General features: G+C 63.6%; 2 protein-coding genes across 6 annotated transcripts; both read left to right on the forward strand.

Moving 5' to 3' along the window:
* The first annotated feature begins 705 nt into the window (after positions 1-705).
* On the forward strand, positions 706-10,070 carry RSPO4 (R-spondin 4). Of its 4 annotated transcripts, none has more exons than XM_056355159.1 (6): positions 706-806; positions 1,184-1,257; positions 4,602-4,790; positions 5,108-5,251; positions 5,348-5,533; positions 8,740-10,070. In XM_056355159.1, exons 2-6 carry the CDS (start codon positions 1,188-1,190, stop codon positions 8,811-8,813), a joined length of 663 nt encoding a protein of 220 aa, XP_056211134.1. In that variant the 5' UTR covers positions 706-806; positions 1,184-1,187; the 3' UTR covers positions 8,814-10,070. The 4 variants fall into 4 exon arrangements, with proteins under 4 accessions (XP_056211134.1, XP_056211135.1, XP_056211132.1 ...); XM_056355160.1 differs by having other exon boundaries at positions 1,184-1,224; XM_056355157.1 differs by lacking the exon at positions 706-806 and having other exon boundaries at positions 901-1,257.
* A 1,488-nt stretch (positions 10,071-11,558) lies between these two features.
* On the forward strand, positions 11,559-20,987 carry ANGPT4 (angiopoietin 4). 2 transcript variants are annotated; one of them, XR_008824449.1, is made up of 9 exons: positions 11,559-12,167; positions 16,464-16,619; positions 16,866-16,987; positions 17,347-17,579; positions 17,979-18,094; positions 18,567-18,668; positions 18,802-18,906; positions 19,824-19,954; positions 20,036-20,169. XR_008824449.1 is itself a non-coding variant. In XM_056355087.1 (9 exons), the coding sequence occupies exons 1-9, from the start codon at positions 11,847-11,849 to the stop codon at positions 20,194-20,196; spliced, it is 1,509 nt and encodes a 502-aa protein (XP_056211062.1). In that variant the 5' UTR covers positions 11,559-11,846; the 3' UTR covers positions 20,197-20,987. The 2 variants fall into 2 exon arrangements, 1 of the variants encoding a protein (XP_056211062.1); XM_056355087.1 differs by having other exon boundaries at positions 18,740-18,906; positions 20,036-20,987.
* Positions 20,988-22,405: the final 1,418 nt, after the last annotated feature.

The raw sequence follows: 22,405 nt of genomic DNA on the forward strand, positions 1-22,405 counted from the left end.
TCAGCTCAGCTCAGCTCGGTTCAGTGCAGCTCAGCTTAGCGTGGCACGGCTTGGCTTGGCACACCTTGGTTTGGCTCGGCTCAGTTTAGCGTGGCACAGCTCAGCTCGGCTCAGCCCAGCTCCTGCAGCTCAGAGGGAGGTGAGTTACAAGGCGCTTGGAAAATCGGAGTCAGCTGCAATTCTGGGGCAGCCAGGGCAGATCCACAGCGGCCATCGGAGCTGCCGGAGCCCCACCGCGGCTCCCAGCCGGCCGGCCTGCCGGGGGGCTCGGCCCTGTGGGGGGCTCAGCCCTGCCCGGGGGGGGTCAGCCCTGTGGGGGGCTCAGCCCTGTGGGGGGCTCGGCCCTGCCCGGGGGCTCAGCCCTGTGGGGGGGTCCAGCCCTGCCGGGGGGGTCAACCCTGTGAGGGGCTCAGCCCCGTGGGGGGCTCAGCCCTGCCGGGGGGTTCAGCCCCGTGGGGGGCTCGGCCCTGTGGGGGGCTCAGCCCTGCCGGGGGGGTCAGCCCCGTGGGGGGCTCAGCCCCGTGGGGGGCTCGGCCCTGTGGGGGGCTCAGCCCTGTGAGGGGTTCAGCCCCGTGGGGGGCTCAGCCCTGCCGGGGGGCTGCCCCCACCCGCCCAGCCGTGCCGGGCCAGGAGCGGGGGCCGAGCCGGGCGGGCTGGCGCAGGCAGCGTCACCCGCCTGGCTCCACCCCCCCATCGCAGGGGGCTCCGGCGTGACCCCGGCGCTGGGATGGCAGCGGGACAGTCGCACCGCGGCGGGACAGCGGGACGGTTCCCAGCCGAGCTGGTGGCCGGGCGCTCCGGCGGGGGTACTCCAGCCCATTTGCTTGCAAGTCGCTTTGTTGCTGCTGGGGGATTTTTTTTTATTATTATTTTTTTGAAGGGGGGGGGGGGTGAGGGGGGGCTGGCACCGGCTATAAAGGCAGGGCTCCCCCAGCAGCCGGCATTCCCCATCACCATGGGCGCTCCCCTGCCCTGACAGCCCCTGCCTCCCCCGGGCTCGCCGTCCTCGCTGCCTTAGCGTGGCCCCGGGGTGGGATGGTGTGAGCTCCCCCCACCCCACCCCCGGCTGGTTCTTGGCAGCAGGCGAGCCCGCCAGCCGCTTGGATGATTTGATTTCTTCCCTGCCCGAAATTACTCCTGCCCAGATGCAGTGGATAATATTCATGTTGCTGTTATTCATCAGCTCCATGGAAATGCTCACGCAGAACCGATGGAAGAAGCAAGGTACGGTGCGCGTGGCTGGCTCGTCCCACTCAGGTACTGTGGAACAACTGGGGGCTGTGGGGCTACCGGCTCCCACCAGCACCAGGGCTGCCTGTGCTGAGTGGGCAGGAGGTGACAACCGGGGCTGATCTACGCCTGGGGCTGGAAGGAGCTGGGAACCAGCATCCCCCCAACCTAGGCTCTCGGGCCCCATTGGAGCCCAGGCGCGTTCCCCTCTCAGGCATGGCACGGGGCTGGCTCAGAGGTGTGTGTAGGAGGCAAAGCGCAGCCCCATGGCATTGCCTGCCCAATGCCAGCCCTGCCCTCCAGGCTGGCAGGGCTCAGGGGGACGCTGGCTGGCATGGGGACCAGCTGTGCAAACTCCAGGAGAGACAGGCACAGTGGGGATAGTGCGGAGCTGCCTGATTTGCTGATATTTCCCTTCTCCGCTTAATGCATTAAGTGCGTGGGGAGCAAAACCTCCTGGAGGGATGCTCAGAGCCACTGCGGGCACTGCCTGTCCCCCCGCCCCATCCTTCGCCCAAGCAGAGGCACCAGCCGAACCGCTGCTTGGTGCCAGGGCAAGAGCAGGGTGTGTGCCGAGGCTGTTCTGGGGCATGTTCACCCCTCCGGTGGGCACTGGCTTGTGTTCCCTTGCCAGGCAGTGCCGGCCAGCTGCAGGGAGTGGGGCCAGGGCTGATGCTCAGCTCCATGCTGGCAGCAGGTTTTGGAACTGGCATGTGCCAGGGTAAAGACAGAACCTGATGGGGCTCTCAGGGTCTGGAGGTTGGAGCCCAGACAGCTTTCCATGCGGCTGTTGCATGTTGAAGACACGCAGAGGCAGTGGGTGCATGTGATTATAGGGGTAGCCAGGCTGGCTGACAAATGCCCCTGGTGGGAAACGGCCTGGCACTGAGAGGGGCTCAGGGTGCCGCAGGCCAGCGCTCCAGTTGCTGGTACTTGTTGCTGAGCAGCCTGATGCTATGGGATGCACGGCAGCCTCAGGTCCTGGCAGCACCCAGGGGTCTGGCTGTGGCTCTGCACCTGAAATCTGTTATACCTCCTGGTACAACCAGTGCAGAAGGGCTGGCGCAGTCTCTGAGAGCTGGGAGCGCCGTGGGATGCTGCAGCACCCCACAACCACCCCAGTGCCGCCGGGAGCCGCCTCCAGCCGTGCTCTGCTGCCGCAGAGGGATGGTCCAGGCAGCCCCATGCCCGTGAGTCTCCCAGTGCCTGCAGAGCCCATGGCGGCAGAGCTGGGCTCAGGGCAGACAGTGATGGGTGGTGTCGCACCGGTGTCTGGCACTGCTCAGGCACCCTGGTACCCTGTGTGCCCCCTGCCCAGTGCCCACCTCAGCTCAGCCCTGCACACCAGGTCTGCAGTCACCGCCGGGCAGGGGGAGGTGAACCCACCAGCCATCCCTCATTTCCCTGGTCCCACGGTTTCTGTGTGAGCCACCTTGTGCAGCACAGCCCTCTGCTGCTCTGCGGCGGTTCCCCGGCTTTGCTCCCAGTGGCACAGTCACATGCCATGCCATCAGCCCTGAGGCTTGTGGAGTGGAGGAATGGGACCTGGCCAGCTGAGCCTTACCCTGGCTCCACACCATGGGGCTATTTTTAAAGCTGGTGACAGGAACGAGGCCCCAGAGCCTGTGCAGGGCTCCCCACCTTCCCTGCCCCAGATGGGGGTTGGAAGGAGACTGGCAAAAAAAATAAAATCATCAAAAAGAATTAGGGAAGGGAAAGAGGCTCGTAAATCCCTGGGTCTCCAGGGAAGCTGCTCCAGCTGCAGCCAGGAACACGAATGTTGTCAGCGTTTGGTAAATATGTAACGGAGACCATAACAACTTAATGGATCCAAGGTGCCTCGTTAGCGCACTCCCAGCAGACGCAGAACTAACGAAGCCTCCTGGCCAGGCCACACCACACTGTGCTGCTGCCCAAGCCCCTGTGCCCCGGCAAAGGGATCAGGATGAGCCAGTTTGGGGACAGCTACATGGCACAGCTGCACCAGGGGCTGGCTTGCACTGGGGAAAGTTGTGCTAGCAACCAGCACACAGGGCTGTGAGGCATCATCTGCCAGCAGCTCCCCAGCTTCCCCAGTACAGACCTCTGCTTTCCATCAGCGCCTCAGCCCTGGCTGCTGCAGCCGTGGGGCACCTTCTGCTGTCAGCTCCTGGGAGTCAGGGAGGACCAGTGTCAGGCATCGCTCCGGGGGCTGAAACCGATGTCCATGCTGGGCAGCACCCAGTGCCCTGTCTTATTTGGCTCAGCCTCACTTGTTTGGCTCTGCGAGGACCAGAGCTGCTCCACAGCACATCCCTCCAGTGCCTGCCAGGGCCCAGACCTGGGGGTCTGCATCAGCCCCAGGCTGTCCCAGCCACAGGCACTGGGCTCTGCTCTGGCCAGGCAGCCACCTCCTTAGGCCTTTGCTACATGCAAAAAAATCTTAATGCTCTAAAGTCTGTGGTCCGAGCGTGCTGTTGCTGCTGCACAACACGAGCCTTTGCTCAGGAGCACGTGGGGAGCCCACGGTGCCAGAGCTGAGCAAACTCTTCCCAAGCCAGCCAGGCACAGCAGAGGCACGGCCGCCTGCGCGCAGGAGCTTGGTGGCCCCTTACTGAGATGCCCAGCCAGCCTGTAGGTGCACAGACACCAGGTGCAAGTGGCCCCCAGTGCTCAGGGCTCAGCTACCCAGCTCCCAAAGTGCCCCTGTGCTGGGAGCATCTCTCCAGGCTGCATTTCTCTGGGTGCAGGGAGCTGGCTCGGGGAGGAGGAGCGGTTGGCAGGGTCTCTGTGAGCTGGGGCTGCAGGCTAGTGGGGGCTGGCACCCTGTCCTTGTCCCTGGGAGCAGAGGCCACCTCAGGGCCAGCTGCCAGCACACAGGTTGGGAGCACTGCAGACAGCCAGGCAGGCAGCTGGAGCAACCAGACAGATCCTTATCTCCACTCCTCTTGAGCCTTTCCAAAATGCTCTTTGTCCCCAGACACTTAACAGGCATCAACTAATTAATCCAAGCCAGAGCATATTTCTACCCACTGACCAAGCTGCTGTTTAGCTCCTATTAGGATGCTTCCCATGGGATGGGCACGGCTGGTGGAAGGACAGGGCTCTGGCTGGCACCTGTGGGCAGAGCTGGGCACAGGGCAAACCCTCAACCCTGGATGGGGTGACTGAGGCAGTGATGTGGGGAGCAACGGCTCCATGTGTCCCCACGCTGCCAGACCGGGGAGAGGCAGGGATCTGGGGAGTGGAGGGAGGTGTTTGCAGGGAGACAAGGCAGTGCTGTCACCCTTGCAGGTTGGAGAGGGGCTGCCACAGGGCTGGGACCGTGCCTCGTGCCGCAGCTGTGCCATGCACGTGTGCCGCAGCCCCCCTCCTCCGTTTGTCCCCCGCAGTGAGCGCTGGCCTGCTGGAGAACTGCACGGGCTGCGTCCTGTGCTCGGAGGACAACGGCTGCATCACCTGCCACCACCGGCTCTTCCTGCTCATCTGGAGGGATGGCATCCGCCAGTACGGGATGTGCGTCCACACCTGCCCTCCCGGCTACTTCGGCGTGCGGGGTCTGGAGGTCAACAGATGCACAAGTATGTCCCATGCCAGCCGGCGTCCCCCGCTGCTCCCGGTGCCCTCGCCTCCCCTCACCACCCTGTGGGTCCCAGCGCTGTGTGAAGGGCTGTGGCTGCATTTCCCGCAGCATCCCTGGCGGCACGGAACCGCAGAGAGCCAGGGGCAGCCGGGCCATGGCGCTTCCTCCCCTTGTCCCTTGGCCAGAGCTGCAGCCCGCACCCCGCAGGTCTGCAAAGGGCTTTGGGGCCCCAGTGGGTACCTGGGCTGCCGGCACCAGGCTCACCATGTGCCAGCCCTCGGGCTCGCCTGGCTGACCAGCCCTCCTTCCCGGCAGAGTGCAGGTCACCCAGCTGTGAGAGCTGCTTCAGCAGGGACTTCTGCATGAAGTGCAAAGACAAGTTTTACTTGCACAAGGGCCAGTGTTTTCGGCAGTGCCCCCCCAGCACCACGGCACAGCCCGGCACCCGTGAGTGCCAAGGTAAGCAGCACCTGCACCCCATGCCGGTGGTCCCTGGGGATGTGCCTGGTGCTGTGTGGTCATCGTCCCCATTCTGCACCCCTGTCCCCCCCGCAGAGATGTGTGAGCCGGGTCCATGGAGCGAGTGGAGCGCCTGCACCCACGAGAGCCGGACCTGCGGCTGCAAGTGGGGTGTGGAGACGCGGGTCCGGGAGGTGCCAGCAGCCGCCCGGGAGGAGGGTGCTGCCTGCCCAGCGCTGCTGGAAACAAGGAAGTGCCGCATGAGGAAGCACTGCCCAGGAGGTGAGCACCGCACTGCCTGCTGTCCCCAGGCGCCGGGGGTGGCTTCACGCCTCTCTGAAGCGAGCCTCGAGGTGCATGGCGGGAGGGGGTCAGTGGCGGCAGTCTGGCGGTGGCCGGAAAGCCTGGCTGTCATCTCCCAAGCATTTTGAGGTCAGTGGCTGCAACTGTGCGATTCTGGAGAAAGCCGCCGTCTCAGGCACATGTGCTGAGCAGCCCTGGTGCTGGCACTGGTGCTGGCTGCAGGGCTGGCGGGGACCCCTGTGGGCAGCACGCCAGGCTGGCTGCTCCCACCCCACAGCCCCCAAGACCGCCTGGGACTGGCCAGTGTCCCTTTCCACTGCTGGGCTGGGACAGGCACTGGCGTGAGCCACCGCAGTAGGACGAGGCTGCCAAGCTCCAGCTCCTGTCCTGCCGTGCTTGCAAAGGAAAAGGCATGGCTGGGGCTTTCTGCACCACAGCTGTGAATGAGGAGGGTTGAGACCCCCAGGGTAAAAACCTCCAAGCCTCAAAAATACCTGGAGCGGTCATGGAGCTGGAGGGCATCACCCAGGGGATTTCTGATGGCCAAAGCTTTGGTTGACACCCCAGGGCAGGGTCCTCCTCCATGGCTCACCCAGCCAGATGTTTGCCCCTGCGCCTCCTCCCACGGTGGCAGCACCGTGTCCCCTGGGTGGGGGGCTCCCAGCCACTGCTCCCAGCACCCAGACCTGTTGCGGGGGCCAGCCAGGCGGCGCAGGCGAGGGTGCGTGGCGGGCGATGGGAACCAGGAGGTGGCTGATGTCATTTTTGGATGCAACCAGCTGGACTGAAGCTGTTTTAATAAATCTCCACTTAATAACTGGCAGAAAGGGGGATTGCATGAGATACCGATCTGTAGGGCCTGGAAGGAGATCTGAGCCGCTGGCCCCAGCGGCACAGAGGTTTGCGGTTCAGAGCTGCGGGCTCACTGCGTGCCGCGGAACACGCCGACCGGCACCGCCAGTGCGACGGGGGCCAAGGGCGGCGGAGGAAAGGACTGTGCCAGGGGGGGAGGGGGAAAAGGATGGAGAAAGGGGGGCAGTAACAGAAGACATGCGTGCTGGGGCTGGGGCCACGGAGCCACGGGAGCAGATTCATCTCAGCATCATTGATCATAAATAATATTTCCCTGCTGACAGCACAGAGGGGCTGATTTCCTTCCCCGCCCAGGCCCCGACTCGCAGCTTCGGGGTGCCAGGTGGCATCGATTTCGGGGACATTCCCCTCCCTGACAGGCTGTGTCGGCTTTGGACCCGGAGAGCTGGTGACAGTTTGATGTGGCAAGTTTGGCGTGGGAGGACAGGCTGCTGTGGAGCACCGTGTCCTGCGGCGCGGTGCCGGTGGGTGCCTGCAGTGCTGTGACCACGTCCAGCCCTGCCTGGCACACAGCAGGTCCTGGCGACAGACACCGCAGTGCTGGCGCTTCAGAGGCGCCCAGTCTCATCAGGTGACTGAGAAGGCAATGGCACCCTGGAAAAGTGCTTGGCCTCCCGGCTTTGCCCGGGCCACCCGCTCCTGCAAGCTGGGAGCCCTGAGGCCACGGTGATGGGTGCAGGGAGTGGCAGGGCTTCTCTCTCGGGTCACTATCTGGGATCAGCTCCGGAGACCAGTCTGGCCCCAGGAAGGCAGAGGGAAATCCCTTCAGTGCCCAGGGAGCAGCCCCCACTGCCCCGGCCGGGTGGGCAGGAGAGGGCAGCCCCTCAGCGTCTGGCAGGCTGGCCTGGCCACCAGCTCCCGGACAGGCTGCTCCGTGTCCCCACCAGGGCAGAGCGTGCGTCTGCCCTCGCTCCCAGGCTCCTGCCCACCCGGCCAAGTGCTGGGTTATGGGATCCAGATGCTGGAGGAGGACGGCGAGTTCACTTGATGCAGCCGAGACACCCGCAGCCCGGGTGAGCCAGGGAAGGCAGTGGGACCCGACCGTGTGATGAGAGATTTGTGCCACCACTTCTGAGCTGTCTTTGGGCAGCTGGAAGGCAGAAGCATCTGCACTTGGCTGAGGCACAAAACCCCTCACGCTGCTGTAAATCTGCCTTGTGTGTCTGCCGCGCTCTCCAGACGCTTGGCGTTCGTGCTGTGCCCTCTCCTTTGTGGGTGGCAACTGTCTGGGAGATCAGAGCTGAAAAACAGAGTCGGGCAGGAAGAGAGCTGGAGCCCTTGGAAAGGATCGGTGACAACGGTGCTGGCACATGCAGCACCAGCCAGTTGTGGTCCCTGTACCGCTCACACTGGGGAGAGTGGCACTGGACCCCACTGTGTCACCCAGCTCAGGGTCAGGAAAGCACATGGTGGGCACAAGCAGGAAGGAGAGGAGAAGCTGCCCGGATCTGGGGCAGCTGTTCCACTCCCTAGCATGGGCTCCCCTTCCTGTCGGAGCCCACAGCATGGCGGGGCTTATCTTGCATCCCTGTTTGCTTTGTCGGTCCCGCAGCGACAGCTCAGCCAGCTGGAGGGTGCTTGGGGCAGCCCCTGGGGGCACGCAGAGGTTTGGGTCCCAGCAGCCTGACCGCACAGCGCCGAGTCCCTGGCGGGCTGTCAGCGGGTCAGCCTTACCGGGATGCAGCCAGGCTGCGCTGGTGCGTGGCTCGTGCCACCTGGACAAGGAGCATCCACACAGGGAGGGCATCCCCAGGGAGATCATTAGCACCTATGCCTGGATGCACACTGAGGCCACCCCGCAACCCACCATGCCCAAACCCTCCTGGGGGCCGGCGGGATCCTGTGCCAGCCCACGATGGTGGGCAGCACCTTCCTCCAGCAGGGAGGCACGGCCCTGCACGGTGGCAGAGCCCAGCATGGCTTGGGGATGTTGGTGCAGCTCCTGTCCTGCTCTGACATCTGTGGCCCTTGCTCAGAGGGAAGCTGGGGTGCGCCCAGGCAGCCCCCTAGTTTGTTTGAGCTGGCTTCAGCCCATTCTGGGAGGTTTTGGGGGTATCCCTGGCCATGGGAGCTGGGGGGGCAACACATCGGTGTCCTCTGCCCATGCCACCGGCACACTCAGACCCCCTGTAGGCCCACGCGGCTGTTCGGTGACCTGGAGAGGGCTCTGGGGTACCCCAAATCAGGAAGAGGGTCCTGTGCTCACACCCGAGGGACGATGTGGGATCCACATCCAATGGATGGGGCTCAGGCTGGATTTTGCTGCCCAGTCGACAAGCGAGCCCTCCTTTTCTCCTCCTTTTCTCTTCCAGAGAAAACTGAACCCAAAAATAAAGGCAAAAAGCGACAGAAGAAGCCGAAGACAGAAGCACACGCGGGTACCTAACGGCACTGGCACGGGAGCTGGGGCAGCACGGCGGGAGCCAGGCGGGAGCTCTCTGTGCCATGGCCAGCAGCACCAAGAGCTCCCGACCGGCTCCCACCGTGCTGCCCCGGCTGCGTCGCCCCCATTTTTCCATCCACAAAAAAATTGCACAATTTTCTCCCCCTCCTCCCCTTTTCTTTTGAGACAATTTATGGCCTGTAAAACATTTCCTTTTCAGAAAATCTAATTTGCAGTGTCCAAAGCAATGCCCTGGGGCTCGGGGAGGGGGTGACTCCTTTATTTTTCTGTTTTTCTCTCTCCCCCAGCCTGCTTGGCCCCTTCCCTTGCTCCAGCTGGGTGGGATGGGGTTGGTCCTGGGGTAGGACCCCACTGATGAAGACGATGCCTGCCTGAGTACCGTCCCTCAGGGCTGGGAGATGCCCTGTCCTCATGGGATCCTGATTGCACATGGGTGCTGGGGTGCACAACACACCACTGACTTGCTCCGGGTGCTGGACTGGGTCCCTCATCCTCAGCCACCGGCATGGAGGATGGCAGGACCCCCAGGATTGAGATCCCTCTGGGGACCATGTCATTGCTCACAGCAGCCCAACCTGGTGCTCAGCATCCCCACAGGCACAACTGTGGGCCAAATCCTGCCATCCTCAGGCTCACAGAAGGGCTGGAGGAGCTGCTCTTCCCAGCTGGATGCAGGCACAGAAATTTGGGGTGGTTGTGGCCGCGTTCGGTCCAGGACAGGGGTATACATGATGCAACTGCAGCTGCAGGAGGAAGCCTGGGCAAGGGATGCTGCTGCCTCCTGCATCCCACAGCCGGGATGCACTGGGGGCAGCCCCCCCAGCCCGCTCCCAACCATCATCTGTGGCATGACCTGGGGGTGCTGAACTCAGCTGTGCCAGCCTATCCTGCCAAGCCAGCTGCCATACTCGTGTCGCCTGCAGAAATAAATGGTGTGTGTCTGTGAGACACGGAGGGCTGTATCAGCATATTTGACACGTGTTTGCTCAAATTGCTGCTCCAGCCACAGGCATCTCTGTATTTGGGGGTTTGCCAGGGTCAGAGCCCCCCATCCCTGCTCCAAGCGTGGGCAAGGGGAGGCTGGGTCTGGCAGTGGGGTGTAGGGGCTGCGAGGGCCACACGGACCCTTCAGGGTGAGGGCACTGGGTGTCAGCATTGAGCTAGCCCCGGGAGCCAGCACGAAGCTGCCATAGCAGCTCCTCCGTTTGCTTAATGTCAAATAAATATATTAAACCTCCAGCATCCCTCTCGTCTCCCTGTTTTCCTCATTTCCATGAGATGCTGCTGGAGGGGGGTGCAGATACTGGCTGCAGCCACGGCATTACCCCTGCATCCCCAGCCCCGATGCAGTGGGCACAGGTGGTGGGCACGGCAGCCTGGCTCTGTGCCAACTCATGGCACTGCCAGGGGTGCAGGAGCAGTGGTGCCCCCCCGAGCCCCTCCTGCACTCAGCCAGACCCAGACCCTGATGTGAAGGGAAAAGCATCATCGGCATCAGACCCCTCCGTCCTGCAACGTCAGTCTGTGCCTGCAGGGTGGCTGTGGAGGGAGGGGGCACCCTGCACCCTGCCCTGGCCCCCGAGCACTGGCCGAGTCTGGGGAAAGATTTTATTTTAAAGTTTTTATTTAAAGCATCACCAGCATCACTTGGTGCCCGAGCCAGTGGCTGGAGCAAGCAGCAAGTGTGTCACCAGGACTGCTGCCCTGCTGGCCACTGGGCAGCATGGAGGGGCTCAACCACCGTTTGCTAACCGGGTGGGAGCACCGAGTCGCACAGAGCCACGCCAGCTGGGCCCAGCCACATCATCTGGCGATGGTGAGGGCACAACCACCGCATGCTGACCCCACGGCAGCTCCAGCATTTGCCTCACAGGGCCTGGAGCACTCTGCTCACCGGGCAGCCCTGCTGCGTGCTGCAGCCAATGCTCTCACCAGCCGTTCCAGCAGTCGCAGCATCCCTGGCCATCCCGCAGTGACTGGCATGGCAGCAGGGTCTCTTCCCTGGCTCCAAGCAGCCTGGTGTGTGCGGACAACCCTGTGCCCCCCATGCTGGGAGAAAATCACCCTCTCCTGAGATGCTTGGGCATCCCCATGCCAGGTGTCCCCACCATTGTTTGTCCCCTCCTGGGGTACGCAGCCTAGATCTATCCCAGCACGTAGGCTGGAAGCCATGGTCATGCCTGGCTCTGGTGGGTGCCCACCATGCACAGCCACCCCAGCTCCCAGCAGACCCCCATCCTGGGAGCTGGGCACTCTGAGCCCTGCGCAGGATCTAGCAGGGTCCTGCCAAGCTCGGCCTGGCTCATAGCCCCCGTCCTGGTCCCCACGGGCTCATCCCGCGACTGTGGCAGCCAAATCCAGGCCTGGCTCCCTCCAGCGTTATAAATAGCCGGGTTGCGGGGAGGGAGCTCTGCTCCCCAGGATGGGGGTGCCCCAGGGGCAGCAGGTCCCAGTGGGTGCTGGCTGGGAGGGACTCGCCGAGTGCTGGGTCTGGGGGGTGTGAGGGCTCGGTGCTGGCAGCTTGGCCCGGCAGGCTGCCATGGGGCTGCCATGGGGCTGGCACTGCAGGAGGTGCAATGAGCTGTGCAGAGAACGGCCGGGGGGGCTGGCGGGTGCCTGTAGCTGGGGGAGGGACGGGGGCTGCCTGTGCGAGTGTGTGTGCAAGACATTTATAGATCACGTGTGAAACTTGATCTCCCCGCAGTGGGCTTAGGAGGAGAGAAAAAAGATAGAAGTATTGTTTTTAAACAGATTTTTTCCTTTGTTTTTCTTTTTTCTTTTTTTTCCCCCCTCTCCCCCTGCGAGGGCTGCGGCCGCCTGGTGATAAAAGGCCGGGGCGGCCAGAGCTGGCTCAGAGGGAGGAAATGCCGAAATTGCAGCATTTCGACTCGGCGGCGAGCGCCCACTGACCCATCCCGGCAAAGAGCGGCGTCGCGGCCACCCGGGCAGCGGTGGTGCATCCCCACCCGCAGCACCCTGCTCTGCCCCCCCCAGCACCACGGGGACCCCCACGCCATGCAGGCGCTCAGCCTTGGCCTCGTGGCCCTGACCTGCGCCACGACGGCACTGTGCGCAGCCGGAGCCCAGCGCCGGGCGCTGGAGGGGGGCAGCCGCCGGCATTACCACCGGGTGCAGCACGGCCACTGCAGCTACACCTTCGTGCTGCCTGAGGCCGACCCACCACCCTGCCCGGCTGCCCCCGCCGCCCCCAGCCCTGCCAATGCGCTGCTGCAGCGGGACTCACCGGCCGGCACCGTGCACACCGGCCACGGGGCCACCCAGCGCCTGCGGCACCTTGAGAGGATCCTGGAGAACAGCACCCAGTGGCTGCTGAAGGTAGGGTGCGGGGCGGCGGGGGTGCGGGCAGCAGGGTGGCACAGGCAGGGGTCCCAAGTGTGCAGCATGTCCATAGGGCTGCCTGCTCCAGCTCCCCGCCTGCTCCGGGCTGCCGAAGGCAGAGCTGGGTGCCAGGGGCTTTCACACCCACCCGAGCAGCAGCATTGTGGCCAGGTCAACGTCTGCAACCTGGGCCTGATCCTGGCCCATTTGCACCAGGAACTGTCTCCTTGGAGGGGCTGGGTGCTGCAGCTCATGGGTGCTGCAGGTCACCAGTGCTTGCCACTGCAGCTGTATCCCTCTGCCATCCCTGCTCCTCGTGGTTCCAGATGGGCTGGCATACCCTGGGGCTCAGGGCTCCCTGTTCTGGGTCAAGACGGGGCCTTGCTGGAAAGCTCTTGGGAAGGGTTTTTGCAGGTGGCAGAGTGAGGGACCTAAGGGCAGGGGCCACCAAAACCCCTCCAGCTCCATCGTTTTCCCACTTAATGGGCTTTGCAAAAGCTTCTGGCATTTGGTGAGACTTTGAGCGGGACCTGTGGCTCTTGGGTGGCCGTGCCACACGTGGGCAGGTTGCAGGGGGCAGTGGGGTGCCACACTAGAGGGGCTGCGTGCCAAGGGGATGCTCCCCACTCTGGCTCGCCCCATCCCCACTGCCTGAGGCAGGAAGCAGCATTTCCTTCCTGAGAGCTCACAAGCGCCGAAGGAGCCCTCATCTGCGGCCAAGCACGGCCGCCTGCGTCAGACCCAGGAATAGCTCCCAGCCGGCTTGTCCCAGGGGACACCTTCCTGGGGGTCCACAAACCCCACACCCAGGCGAGGCAGCAGCAGCAGGACCCTGGGTGCCTGTGCTGATAAGGCAGCAAACAGCTTGTCCCCAGCTGTCACTGACCCTCCAGCTGAGTGGCATCAACAGCCCAGCCACATCCACGTCGTGGCAGTGTCCCACTGGGGTGCAATGGGACCTGTGTGCCTCTGTCAGTGGCACTGTGAGATGGTGTGTGTCGAGCCCCCGCAGTGTTTGGGGCCAGGCTGGAGCCAAACACACCAAGCAGGGGTCCCGGGGCTGGTCTGTGCCAGCCACGCTGCTCAGCGAGCCTCCCCTGGCCATGGGGGACAGGGCAGGCATCAGGGACATGCAGGTCTGTCCCCTGTCCTCTCTGCCATCCGAAATGACAAATTCCTCAAAAACTGGGAAAACACTGAGCTATGGCTCCACTCAACAGCCTGGGTTGTAGCAGAGGGACTGGCAGAGCCAGCTACCACCTGGCTGGTGGCAGCAAATCTCCATTGCTGCAGGACCTGCTGGATCTGCTGTGCATGCACAGCCCTGGGGTCCCTGCGCCCAGGGATCCCTGCACCCTGAGGTCCCTGTGCCCTTGGGGTCCCTATGCCCTTGGGTTCCTGCAGCCTGGGGGCCCTGCACCCTTGGGGTCCCTGCACCCTGAGGTCCCGGTGCCCTTGGGGTCCCTGTGCCCTGGGCTCCCTTTGCCCTTGGGTCCCTGCATCCTGGAGTTCCTGCTCTGGGGTCTTTGTGCCCTGGGGTCCCTTCTCAGTCATCCCTGTGCCCTGGGTGCTCAGGCCAGCTCTGAGCTTCCCTCACACAAGAGCAGCCTTTGGGCATGGCTGAGCAAGGCAGGGGGCTAGGCGTCCCACCAGAGGTGCACATGGCCCTGCCCAGGAGCAAGCAGCCACAGGCAAAGTGGGGTAGCACATCTGGGCAGCTGTGGACAGTGATGCCCTCCGCTGCAGCCCCAAGGAACAGAAGGCAGTGGGGCACTGGGCAGCCAGGACCCCATCCCACCCCATCCCATCCCACAGCGTGGCCCTCTCCATTTAAAGGCAGCTTGCAGCTATTTTTTTTTCTGTTGTTCCTTGGCTTTCTTAATTTAACTGGAGCTGCCCAGGGAGGCTTGTTTTGGTCGGACTCCAGGCCTGAACAAACAAACCGGGGCTCAAAGGAGGCATCGGGTTTGGGGACAGATTGTAAACAACACAGCATCCCTGTCTGCTCTGCCCTGGCATGGGGACGCCACTTGGGCTTCCCAGACCTCCTGGGCACCCCCAGCACCCAGCTTCCCCCAGGAACCCCATCTGCAGCACTGGGGTGCTGAGTCCCCCTCCCCACGTGCAGCCCCCCATGGCTGGGAAGGGCAGGGATGTGGTGAGGACCCAGCGCACAAGGACACGTGGCTTCTGCTCGCCATCCCGTTGGCCGTGTATGTCTCAGGAGGAATTAACTTTAGTTCAAACACAAACATTCGGTGGTGCCACTGGGTCTGGGGTGGGGGGGGGATTAGGGTGGAATGGGGTCCCCAGCGGGGCAGGTTGGCAGCTCTGGGGTGCCTGTGGCACAGGGGCTGATGCTGCTCACCCTGGCATGGGTGAGGGGTGCAGGCGGGGAGGGGGCTTCTCCCATGCCTGGCACAGGGCCCCCCCCAAGCTGGTGCTTGTGGGCTGCTTGGAAATGCTAGGGCAGGATGGGGACAAGGACAGTGGAAGGATGCAGCTGCAAGAAAGCAGCACAGGATCATCCAGCTGTGGGCAACTGGTCACTGGTAGTGAGACAGTGGGGAGGGTGGGGTCCCTCCTGCACCAGGGCAGCATTTTGGGGTGACCCAGAGCACCACAGTCTCCCCTCCAGCCCCTCTGCCCTTCTCAGGAAGGGATGAGGCTGGTGGGACCCTCCCAAGCCCAGGTGAGCCCCGCTCACCTCGGCATCTATGTGGTGAAAGGGGGGTGATCCCATGTTCCCTGTCCTCTGCACAGAGCCTGTCCCACTTGGGTCCTTTGCGCCACCCATGGCCGGGGACGTTGTGTCCTGCTCCAGCCCCAGGTGCTCCCAGGGCCGGGAGCTGGGGCTCCATCTTGGGCTGCGCTCAGCCCTCCCCGTGCCAGCCTGACCTTTTTCATGGGTATGTACTGCCCTCGGGCTCAGAGATATGTTTATTTAAAAAAGAAAAAAAAAAAAGAAAGCAAGATTAAGAGGGAGAAAAGGCCTCCCAGAGCCCTGTGAAGCAACAAGATTAACGACGTGGTTAAAGGGAAACTCTCCAGCAATCACTCAGCTCAGTGAAATGTTTTCCAGACGTGGCTCTCCGACCTTTCCCCGCTTCCTCCCCGCGAGCATGTTCCCGTGAGGGAAAATCCCCAGGGAAACGGGGTGCAGGCATGCTGACCGGGATGCCCAGCCCTGGGACCCTCCTGCCCTCTGTGGGTGCTTGTGGTGGGGCAATAGTGTTATCACTGCCCGGTTCTGGGGAGGAGGGAACGGGTCCTCACTGCTGCCAACCAGATTTCATCATGCACAAACAAGTGCAGAGCAGCGCTCTGGCCCGCTGCCTGCCCTGCTCCTGTGCTGAGCATCCCGGCACTGCTGCCTGCTTGCTACACTGCCCAGAGAGCAGCATCCCAGACCCGTGCTGGTCCCACCTGGTCCACAGTCCCAGGAGATGTGCAGGGATGTGGGGCTTTGCCGGCACCAGCTGGGAGCTCAGGCAGGGAGCAGGATCCGGGCAGTGTGGGGACAACAGGACCTGTGGGGTAGATGGAGCTGGGCAGCCCCCACCCCCTCCTGCTCTTGGGGGCCGCTTTCCCACCGTGGGCGGCAGCACAGCCCCTTCCGCTCCCTGCGGCTCCCGCCAAGGGACCATGCCCCCAGCGAGGCCGTTGCCCCAGGAATGGGAACCTCGTGGCAGGGCCGCCAGAAATAGAAAAGCCTTTGGGAAAGGCGGCTCCCCCATGGGCTGGGAAAACGGAAGCGACATCTCAGCTGTGTCCGCAGCCAGCTTCTTCCCAGCCCCGAGCGATTCCCTGTGGCGAGGCAGCACCAGGCTCCAGACACCCACCTTCCCCAGCCAATGGTGCCCCCCACCCTCCATGTCCCCAGCCCTGGGAAACCAGTGCCCAGAGGCTGGCAGCTGATGCCGATGCCAATGCCGATGCCAATGCCGATGCCGGGCACTCCCTGCCCAGCTGCTCAGCACAAGCCACCCGGGCCAGGCAGCAGCCCCAGCTTGCCAGCACACCCGGGCGCACACAAGCCCGTGCCAGGTCCCAGCTGGCTCCACAGCCCAGGAATCTTGGCAGCCGGTGCTTGAGGGGGCTGCCCTGCTGCGGTGCAGCATGTGGGCAGCTCACTCAGTCCTCCCGATAAGCTTCAAAGGGCCCCGGGATGGGTCATTCTGTGCCGAAACACTCCCAGGGATGTGTCAAGTGGTGCCAGGCTTGGCCAGTGTGCTGGGGGAGGACCTGGCAAGCTCCCCAAATGACCTGCCGTATCCCCACTCCCCTCCACAGCTGGAGAGCTACATCCAGATGAGCATGAAGCCGGAGATGGCGCAGCTGCGGCAGACGGCGGTGCAGAACCAGACCGCCACGATGCTAGAGATCGGCAGCACCCTCCTCAACCAGAGCGCCGAGCAGAGCCGCAAGCTCACGAGTGTGGAGGCCCAGGTAAAAGGGTGGCTGGGGTGCACAGCACACGTGTCCCCATGTCCCCACCACCCCTGGGACTGTGGTGGGTGGCATGGTTTCTCTACTGCTAAAAGTGGGGCAATTCACCACGGTGATGCATGGTTTAGTGCCCCAGTGTATGGAGGTACTGGGGTTGTGTGCCAAGAAGCGTGAGCCCGGTGACATCTGGGGACATGGGGTGGCCCTGGCTGCTCACACCGACACTCCCCTCTGCTGCTGGGGCAGGTGCTGAACCAGACATCACGCATCGAGATGCAGCTACAGGAGAACTCCCTGTCCACCACTAAGCTGGAGAAGCAGCTGCTGCTGCAGACGAATGAGATCCACAAGCTGCAGAACAGGAACAAGTATACTGGGCCTGGGGTGGCTTGGGGACCCCCACAGCCCCCGGGTCCCTCCCACCCCAGAAGTGCGGCTGCATTTTGCTGGGGGGGGCTTGAACTCCTCCAAGGGCTGGCTGGGGTCCCTGGGGCATTGCCCAGCCCCAGCACAGCGCCCCAGGCTTTGGTTTCCCCTAGCTAAGCACATCCCAGAGGTGCCAGGCGGGGTGTGATTTGGTGGGTGCAGCAGGGGATGGGGACAGTTCTGGGTCTCCACAGACATCCTGGGGCACAGCAGCTGGAGCTGGGTCCACTGTGCCACCCACTCCCTGCCCAGCTGCTGAGTGCAGACACAACCCCCCATCACCGCTGCCTCCCCCTTTCAGCATCCTGGAGGTGCGGGTGCTGGAGATGGAGACGAAGCACCAGGCAGAGCTGGCGGGGGCCCGCTCGGAGAAGGAGAAGCTGCAGCACCTGGTGAGCCGGCAAAGTGGCACCATCGAGGAGCTGGAGAAGTCGCTGCTGGCTGCCAGCACCAACACCAGCCTGCTCCAGCGCCAGCAGCTCCAGCTCCTTGAGACGGTGCAGAGCCTGGTGCGCCTTGTCTCACAGGGCAGAGGTGAGCCGGCAGTGGTGCAGGCAGGGTGCAGGCAGCAGAAGAGCTCCTCGCCCTCCCGAGAGGGTGCCAGGGTGCTGTGCCAGCCCCTGTGCTCAGCTCAGGTGTGGGTGACTTCGCCCTGAAAATGAGCCCTGCATCCCAGCCGGGGAGCAGGTCCGAGCCCCAGGGGAGGGTCCGTGGCCCAACGCCGTCCCCAGCTGTGGCAAATCCCCAGGCTTAGGCTGGAGGCAGCCCCAGCGCAGCACGACCCCTCACCCAGCCCTAGGGAGACAGCACAGAAAAAAGAAAAATAATCTGTGAGCACAGAAGTATCCAAAGGGAGAGGGAAAGAGCAACAAAACCAGGCAGGGCTGCGGGACCGGTGGGGTTTCTGCCGTCTCACCGTCCCCTCTGCTGCAGCCCCACTGCCGGGGCAGCAGCAGCTCTTCCAGGACTGCGCTGAGGTGCGCCGGGCGGGCATCCATGCCAGTGGTGTCTACACCCTCCACATCACCAACCTCAGCGAGCCCAAAAAGGTGAGCATGGCCTGGAGGGAGCACCTTGGGGTGCTGCTGAACCCAGTGCCACCCAGTGCACGCTGGCCCTGGAGCAGAGTGGGTGTCCCTGTTGCATGGCAACCCCATCTCCCCTCACCGGGGCACTGCCCCCCACCCCATTTGCCCATGAGGGATGAGGTGTCTCGGGGGCTGCAGAGGGGGTAAAGGCAGCAGCTGCCAGGTGAAGGCAGGGCTTGCACAGCCCTAAATTGATTTTAGAGGTACCCCCACTGATGGGTGCTGTGCCCCAGCCCCTGCCCACAGAGGGAGGAGAGACCCCCCAAGCCAGACACTGGGCATAGCACATGCTCACCAGCCCCTCAGCAGCCTCTAGCACCCATGCAGCACCCATGCTGGGCTGCCCAGCCCTTTGGAGGTGCACCCAGCTGCCCACCCCAAGCCAGCCCTCATCGCCCCGCTCTGCAGCCCACCCTGGCTCTCCCCACTGCAGGCATACTGTGACATGGAGATGGACCGAGGGGGCTGGACAGTCATCCAGCTTCGTGCCAACGGCAGCCTCAGCTTCCAGAGAAGCTGGAAGGAGTACAAGCAGGTCTGTACCTGCCCAGCAAGGGGGACACCCTTGGGGGCACCCTGTGCTTACCCACCCCGTTGCTCCCCCAGGGCTTTGGGGACGCAGCAGGCGAGTACTGGATGGGTAACGAGGCTGTGCACCTCCTGACCAGCCAGGCACCCTATGCCCTGCGCATCGAGCTGCAGGACTGGGAGGGCGGCCAGGTCTATGCCCACTATGGGAAATTCCAGCTGGGAAGCGAGCAGCAGCTTTACAGGTAGGAAAGAGGAAATGTGGGGGACGGCCGCCCAGCTCACCCCATCTCCGGCTGTCCCCAAGCCCCACAGGCAGCCATGGCCATGGGCAAGAGCTGACTGTGGTGCCCCAGGGAGGTGCATGGCCCTGGAGGGGTGCAGGATCACACGGGGCTTTGCTGGGAGTTCCTGGTGGGGTTCTGCCTAAGCAGAGCTCCCTCCAGGCGTTGGAGGAAATCACTGTGCCACCCGTTCCTCCTCTCCCTGGGCTCCTGAGAAGTAGATTTTCAATGCACAGCATTGCATCAGGGCAGTGGGATTTCCCATCCCAGCTGGCAGCCCAGCATGGTGCCAGCCAGCAGCCAGAACACTCGCACTGTGGCTTGCTGCTTGGGCAAGTGGGGGTGACATGACCATGGCCACCAAGTGTTCCCAGGGATGCTGGGCATCCCCAGGCTGCTACACCCGTGTCCAAGGAGGGGTGCTGCGCTCCTGCTGCCAGGCTTGTGAGGATGGTGTATGCGCCGGGCCCCTCAGCACAGCCACAGGCAGGAGGGTTGGCAGCTGGGTGCTTTGGTGCTGGGCTGGAGATGGGACCAGACTCCAGAGATCCCCTGCACCATGCATCCTGGGCATGCACCAAGCTGACCCCAGCAAAGACGATGGGAGGAGCCTTGGGGAGGTCTCCCCTGCCCCAGTACAACATGACCTCCACCCTTGGGGACCCCAGGACAGGCCCTGCAAGCCAGCAGACCCCAGCCAAGCTGGAGCTGCAGGATTTCTGCCTGCATCCCTCCGCACCAGGCCTTGCTCAGCATGTGGCACCCATGGCCTTTGACACCCCCCCGAGCAGGGCTGAGGGGCTTTGTGACCCGCCCCCAGCAGCAGCCAGCTGGCACTGATGGTGGCCATGGCCATGCGGTGCCGTGCTGGGCGGCAGGCTGTCGCTGCAGGACTACAGTGGCACAGCCGGGCAGCAGAGTGGAATGGCGCTGCAGGGCACCCGCTTCAGTACCCGTGACGCCGACAATGATAACTGCCTCTGCAAGTGCGCCCAGATGCTGTCGGGAGGTGAGTGGGGCAGGAGACCCAGACAGCACCCATGGGTGCCCACCTGGGATGCCACCCTCCCACCCCGCTCCTTCCTCGCAGGCTGGTGGTTCGACGCCTGCGGTCTCTCCAACCTGAATGGCATCTACTATCCAGCCCGGCACAACATCCGCAAGCTCAACGGCATCCGCTGGCACCACTTCCAGGGGCCCAGCTACTCCCTGAAGGGCACCCGCATGCTGATCCGACCCACCAGCTTCTAGCGTGCTGGCAGTGGGGCAGCACCGTAACCGGTGCCAGCCTGGCACAGAGAGAGGGCTCCAGGAGAAGGGATGGTTGCAGGAGACTGAGCCCTCCCAGCCGCCGCAGGGGAACTTTTCCCCCAGTTATATTTTTTACTCTTGTTTATCCCATCTTCCAAGAGCCTGCACATTAAGGACCAGAGGGACCCACAGGCAGTGACAAGGGGCTCTGGTGCTGCAGGAGCTGGTGTGGGGGCTCTGCCTTGAACCAGCCCCTCTGCAGTGGGCTTCGGCACATGGAAACCACTCGATCACACCTCGGTTTCTCTCCCTGTCCTGCAGGGCCTCCGATTTTTGTTCTGGGGACAGGGGTCCAAGACCTGCCGGGCCCCCCTGCACACTCAGCTGGGCTCCAAGGCACGACAGGGGCTTTGCCTTATTTTTGGGCATTGCAAAGCGCCCACCATCCCGCTTTCCCCATGGGATTAGGGGAGCTGGAGAGGATGGGTATCCTCACGAGTGCAAGAAGCCAGTGCCATCCCTCCTGCCCAGGCATGGCTGTGCAGGGGGATACAGGCCATCCCCTCTGCCGTGCATGGCCCAAGCCACTGTCCCCATGCAAAGCAGCACAGGCACTGCTCCTTGCAGGATGGGACTGAGCGCCTCCAGCCCCCAGGGTGCACGAGATGAGCAGGGGTTGTCTTTGGGGACCCTGGGGGGACCAGCCCTAGGCTGGAAGGTGCTCGCTGCAGGGGGGCTGCACTGGCAGGGGCAGGCAGAGCCCCAGAATGGGCAGGTTAGGGCTGAGGGGTGGCAGGTGGGGAGGGGGCTGCAGTTTGTGATGGGGTTGGGGGGTGGGAGGTGGTGGGAAAGGTCCTGGGAGTGGCTTTCAGGAGGATCTGAGCTGGGGCAGAGGAGGGAGGAGATGGGCATGCAGGAGGGGGAAGTGGGGCATGGGGCAGGGACCTCTTGCCCACGGTTGCATTCAGAGAGCAAACCCACGCTGAGGGCACTTTGGGGAGCAGCCTGGGAGGAGCAGGGTGCAGAGCAGCTGGGTGTCCAGCTGGGGCCCCCCAGCCACCCCCCCAAATGGGAGGCTGGAGGCACTTTTATTTTTGTACTAAGACATATTTATTTTCCAAGCATCAACAGGGCATGAGTGGGTGGGGTGTCCCTGCATCCCATCCCCCCCAGGGCAGGCATTGATCCCCTCTCCTCAGCAACTGGGACAAGGGTGGGCAGAAGGGCTGTGGGACAGGGCAGGACAGACAGACTCTGAGCATCCCAAGGGAACCCTGAGCCCTGGGCAGCTCAGTGCATGGGTGAGCCCACAGGAGGCAGGGCTCAGTGACAGCCTGTCATTGTCACCCTTCTGCAGGTAGTCCTGTCCCCCTGCAATCCCTGCCCCCATCTCTCAGCCCCATTGCCACCGGAGGTCCCACGCAGCCCGGTGGCAGCCCCCTGCAGCACCCTCACCCCTGGGAGACAGCGTTACTCCACTGGGTCCCCAGGTCACCTGTCCCCCTGGTACCCAAGCCCTGGGGACCAGTGGCAGCTGCCAGGGAGCCACTGCCTCCATGACACCCAATTAACCCTGTGTCTCCCTCCCCAAAATGGGTCCCTGTCACCCCAGGGAAGTGGGTGGGTGGGTGACAGCAGAGACCCCGTAGAGCTGAGGAGCAGAGGTGCCGGGAGACCACCCGCTGTCACCTAACCCAACCCCACTGTGGCTCCCCAGGGACAGGGACAGTGGGGTGAGGGACACAGGGACACGCTGTCCTCCCCGTGGGGACGGTGGGACCCTCTGGCAGGGTACTGGCACTGGCACCAGCTGTGCCCATGGCAGCGGTGAGGCTCCTGATGCCCTGCCCTCAACGCTGTCCTGAGGCATTCACTAATTAACAGTGATTAAAGCACGTGACGTAGTTGGCACTTCCAGAAGATGCTCATAAGTGGGGTTGTGCGGAATAATTAAAAAATGGAAAATACAGGGCGGGGGGGCTGCCTGGGAGCCTCGCCCCACTCCGGGTGAGCAGCACTGCAGGCAGCAACCAGCACAGCACAGCCGCGGCCCCCCGCAACGGCTGCACCTGGGCATGGGGCCCCGTGCCAGGTGGGGGGGCGGCCCCCACCCCGGGGTGCTGGGCCTGGCTCCCAGGCTGGGGTGCTGCCGGTTTTCTCTCTCCCAGCTGCCTGCCTGCAGCGCCTGCCTGCACGTGGGGCACCCATG

Source organism: Falco biarmicus, chromosome 10 (assembly GCF_023638135.1).
Source record: "Falco biarmicus isolate bFalBia1 chromosome 10, bFalBia1.pri, whole genome shotgun sequence".
In the NCBI taxonomy this organism is placed as follows: Eukaryota; Metazoa; Chordata; class Aves; order Falconiformes; family Falconidae; genus Falco; species Falco biarmicus.

Bases quoted from the DNA above. Each gene is read 5' to 3' on its own strand.
- RSPO4 (XM_056355157.1), top strand. From the start codon at position 1,146: ATGCAGTGGATAATATTCATGTTGCTGTTATTCATCAGCTCCATGGAA. The intron at 4,791-5,107 runs GTATGTCCCATG...CCTTCCCGGCAG, and splicing joins GGAGGTCAACAGATGCACAA to AGTGCAGGTCACCCAGCTGT. The intron at 5,534-8,739 runs GTGAGCACCGCA...TTTCTCTTCCAG, and splicing joins GAGGAAGCACTGCCCAGGAG to AGAAAACTGAACCCAAAAAT.
- ANGPT4 (XM_056355087.1), top strand. From the start codon at position 11,847: ATGCAGGCGCTCAGCCTTGGCCTCGTGGCCCTGACCTGCGCCACGACG. The intron at 18,095-18,566 runs GTGAGCATGGCC...TCCCCACTGCAG, and splicing joins ACCTCAGCGAGCCCAAAAAG to GCATACTGTGACATGGAGAT. The intron at 18,669-18,739 runs GTCTGTACCTGC...TTGCTCCCCCAG, and splicing joins GCTGGAAGGAGTACAAGCAG to GGCTTTGGGGACGCAGCAGG.